The sequence below is a fragment of the Crocodylus porosus genome, unplaced genomic scaffold, assembly GCF_001723895.1.
Source record: "Crocodylus porosus isolate Cpor-Errol unplaced genomic scaffold, CroPor_comp1, whole genome shotgun sequence".
In the NCBI taxonomy this organism is placed as follows: domain Eukaryota; kingdom Metazoa; phylum Chordata; order Crocodylia; family Crocodylidae; genus Crocodylus; species Crocodylus porosus.
Window position 1 is genome coordinate 99,297,851 of NW_017728931.1, and position 3,162 is coordinate 99,301,012.

The following is a 3,162-nucleotide window of genomic DNA, read 5'->3' on the forward strand; positions in this document are numbered from 1 at the left end:
GCAGCACTGGGCGCGGGGGGAGCCGGCGCGGCGCGGCAGCAGCATGGGGCTGGAGAAGGAGAAGGCGGACATCAAGATCTTCATGGACGAGGACAAGCTCAGCCGCGGCAGCGACGCCGACCCGGCCGACACCAAGAAGAGCCTGGACCGGGACCCGCACGGGCTCAACGCCCACCTCCAGGTAAGCCCGCGCCGCCGCCGGCCGGGGGAGCGGGGCCGGGCGCCCCCCGCGGGCTGCGGAGGCGGGCTCACGGCTGGTGTGTCTGCCCTTGCAGCTGGGCTTCCAGGACGTGATCGCCGAGCCGGCGTCCGCCCACTCGTGCGACAGAGTGTGGATCTGCAGCCACGCGCTCTTCGAGATCAGCAAGTACCTGGTCTACAAGCTGCTGACCCTGCTCCTGGCCATCCCGCTGGCCCTGGTGGCAGGCGTCGTCTTCGCCTTGCTCAGCTGCCTGCACATCTGGTGAGTCGGTGGCCTGCAGCCTTTGTGGGACGCTGAGGAAAGGAGAACCCCCTGCCTGGAGAAGCTGAGGGTTAGGTTTGTCAGCAGTTGTCCCCAAGGCGCCTAGCAAACTTAGGCGGCTTTGACTGTGTGCGGAGGTTATAAAGAGATGGAGATATCACGCTGTCCTGGTCCCTCTTCTTTACCTGTGGCAGCTTAAGGTCTGTGCCGTGTCAGAAAAACACCATGTATTGAGTCCATGGAGGCAGTTCTCCTTAAGAGCCCAGGGAATAACTGTTTTTCTGGTGTGGTTTAGTACCTGCTGAGGTGTTGGGGCTTAAAGGCCACCGTATGGAAATGGGAGGCTCCTCTTTTGCTTGCTGCTGTGGCCATATGGTTGAGGGCAGGCAAAACTTGGGGGCATCCGAACCCCAAGCCTCTGGGCTTGGGCCTGCACGTAGGATGCCTGCCAAAAGCCAGTGGAAATATCCGGGTGGGGGTGGAGGATGTTTGCTGGTTGTAGGGCCACTTACGGTTCTGGACTGACTCGTGGATGTGGACTTGATTTAGCTTGGATCACGAAAAATTTCTTTTAAAAAAAACAAAAACGTCTGCTGTGTCAGGGCAGGGTAGTCTTAGGTAGAGATGATGGATTGGATAGGGGGTTGGACTAGATCAGCACTTCTCAACCCATGGCTTGTAACCCAAAAGTGGGTCGCAAGAATATCTGAATAGGTCGTGAACAAACTTTAAAAATGGATTCTCCTTTTAAAGGAAAAAAAACATGGGAAACTGTGGCTTCTCCCTTGTGGGCTGGCAGAGCTCCAGCCTTGCAAAGAGCTGCTTGGCCTCCCCTGCCCCACACACTGGGGGCTGGGGCCTGGGACAGGGGGCAGCAGGTTGGGAGGGAGGGGCAGTGGGTTGGGACTGGCCATGGATGTTTACAAATGGGTCCTGGTACAGAAAAGGTTGAGAACCACTAGACCAGGTGACCTCTTACAGTGCCTTTGAGCCCTACTTCTCTCTGTTTCTGTGACTCTTGGTTCCCCTCTGAAACACTTCTCTTAGCTGTTGTCTATTCAGACTGTAAGCTCCTGGAAGCAGAGACTGTCTCTTGCTTTGTGTTTATGCAGTGCCTTCCACCCCTAGCTTGCCTGGGAGTTCTAGATGGGACTGAGATAGAAGTAATAACAGTTACTTAGTTCAGCAAGGGCTTGGCAGAAATACTATGCCAGCTTGGCAAGAGGATCATGATTCCTTCCCTCCCATCTCAAATTTTCTCATCTGCTTGATACCCCTGTCATACCCTCCTCCTTTTCCATGACAGCAAAGCTGAAAAAAATAACTGCTATTAACATGAAAACTCGCACTGCCACATTTGACTGTGCTGCATGGTCATGGCTTTGTGCAACAGAATGCAGTGTACCCACAGGCACCTCCCAGCAAGGGAAACCCCACTGAGTTTAGGAGGCCTGAGCCTGGCTTTGTGCCAGATTGACAGATAGACACAGTAGCTGTAGAAGCTCACAATTCATTCAGCTCATGATTTAAGTTACATTTGTGGCAACAGTGAAGTGAAACTTGAGAAACAAAAGGCCGCTGGTTGGATGGAACTGAAGAAAAAATGAAATAGAAAAAAGGAAGGCTTGAGATTCCAGCTGGCCTTCAAGGTAGGTAAAATGAATAAGATGATCAACTAGTACTAGGACTGTACCTACAAAGCAAGATTTTTCTTTGCATGTCATTTTTAGGTATGCCTTTAGTAACTGTGAAATGGCAGAGGATACAGATTAGGTAAAACAGGGCTGTCCAGCTGGCTGTATCCGGCCCACGAAGGGTTAAAGTGCAACCTGCAGGTTCCCTTCAGGCTGCCACTCCTGCTGTTGTCCCTGCTGCTGAGTCTCTAGGGCAGGGCAGTGCAACATGGGAAGAGGGGGGCAGTAATCTGGCTGCCCACAGCTTGGAGGGCACAGGCTTGAGCAGTGGGGGTGTGGAGGGAGAGGAGGAGAGCTCCCCCTTATAATGGCAGCAGTGGGTGGGCTCGCACTACAGTGATAGCGGCAGCACCAGGGAGTTTGTATTGCTCGTGTGGCAAGGGGGCTTCGCATTTGGCCCCTCTAGTATGCAGCCTGCATGGTGCGCAGCCCAGGGTCTGCTATTAATGCAGCACGCAGTCCCCAGCTGCTCTGAAGTTGGACAGCCTGCAGTTGGAATAATATTTCATGAACCCCCTAACTCAGTGTGCAGTGGTGAAAGATGGCTAGAAACAGTGAAATAAATGGTTGGATGGTATGTTTTTATTTTTAACTACATTCTGCTGTTTGCAAATATAAGTTTTCAAAAGTGCCATGGTAATTCAGGTTCAAGCAGCTGCATCACAAGCTATTTGCAACTTTGGGCAGTTGAAGTTTAAGCATTTTGTGTGTAAAATATACAGAATATTTGAAGATGGTGTAGTCTACCATACTGAGTTTCAGTTCGTGAACACTGTTCTAGGTTTCTGTGCCACAGAAGGGCCTTTTCTCTAGATTCTGTTGGCTGGAAGTCTGTACATTCATTTTACTAAATCAGACCTCTGAAGGTCTGATGCAGAATCAAATTGTACTTATCTAATTAGTTCCCATTAACTTTACCAGAATCTGCAAGTTTATGATGTTTAACCCTAGGCATTCAATGTAAAATATGGGTATTAGTCTCTTGCTTTAATCTCATTATTTGCC

General features: G+C 51.1%; 1 protein-coding gene across 1 annotated transcript in view; it reads left to right on the forward strand.

The window, feature by feature from the left end:
• The first annotated feature begins 6 nt into the window (after positions 1-6).
• Positions 7-3,162, forward strand: part of CAV2 (caveolin 2) — a 12,702-nt gene continuing 9,546 nt past the window's right edge. The window contains exons 1-2 of the mRNA XM_019543411.1: positions 7-181; positions 276-463. Of these exons, the coding sequence (XP_019398956.1) occupies positions 44-181; positions 276-463 (326 nt within the window). The 5' untranslated portion in view covers positions 7-43. The remainder of the gene's footprint in view (positions 182-275; positions 464-3,162) is intronic.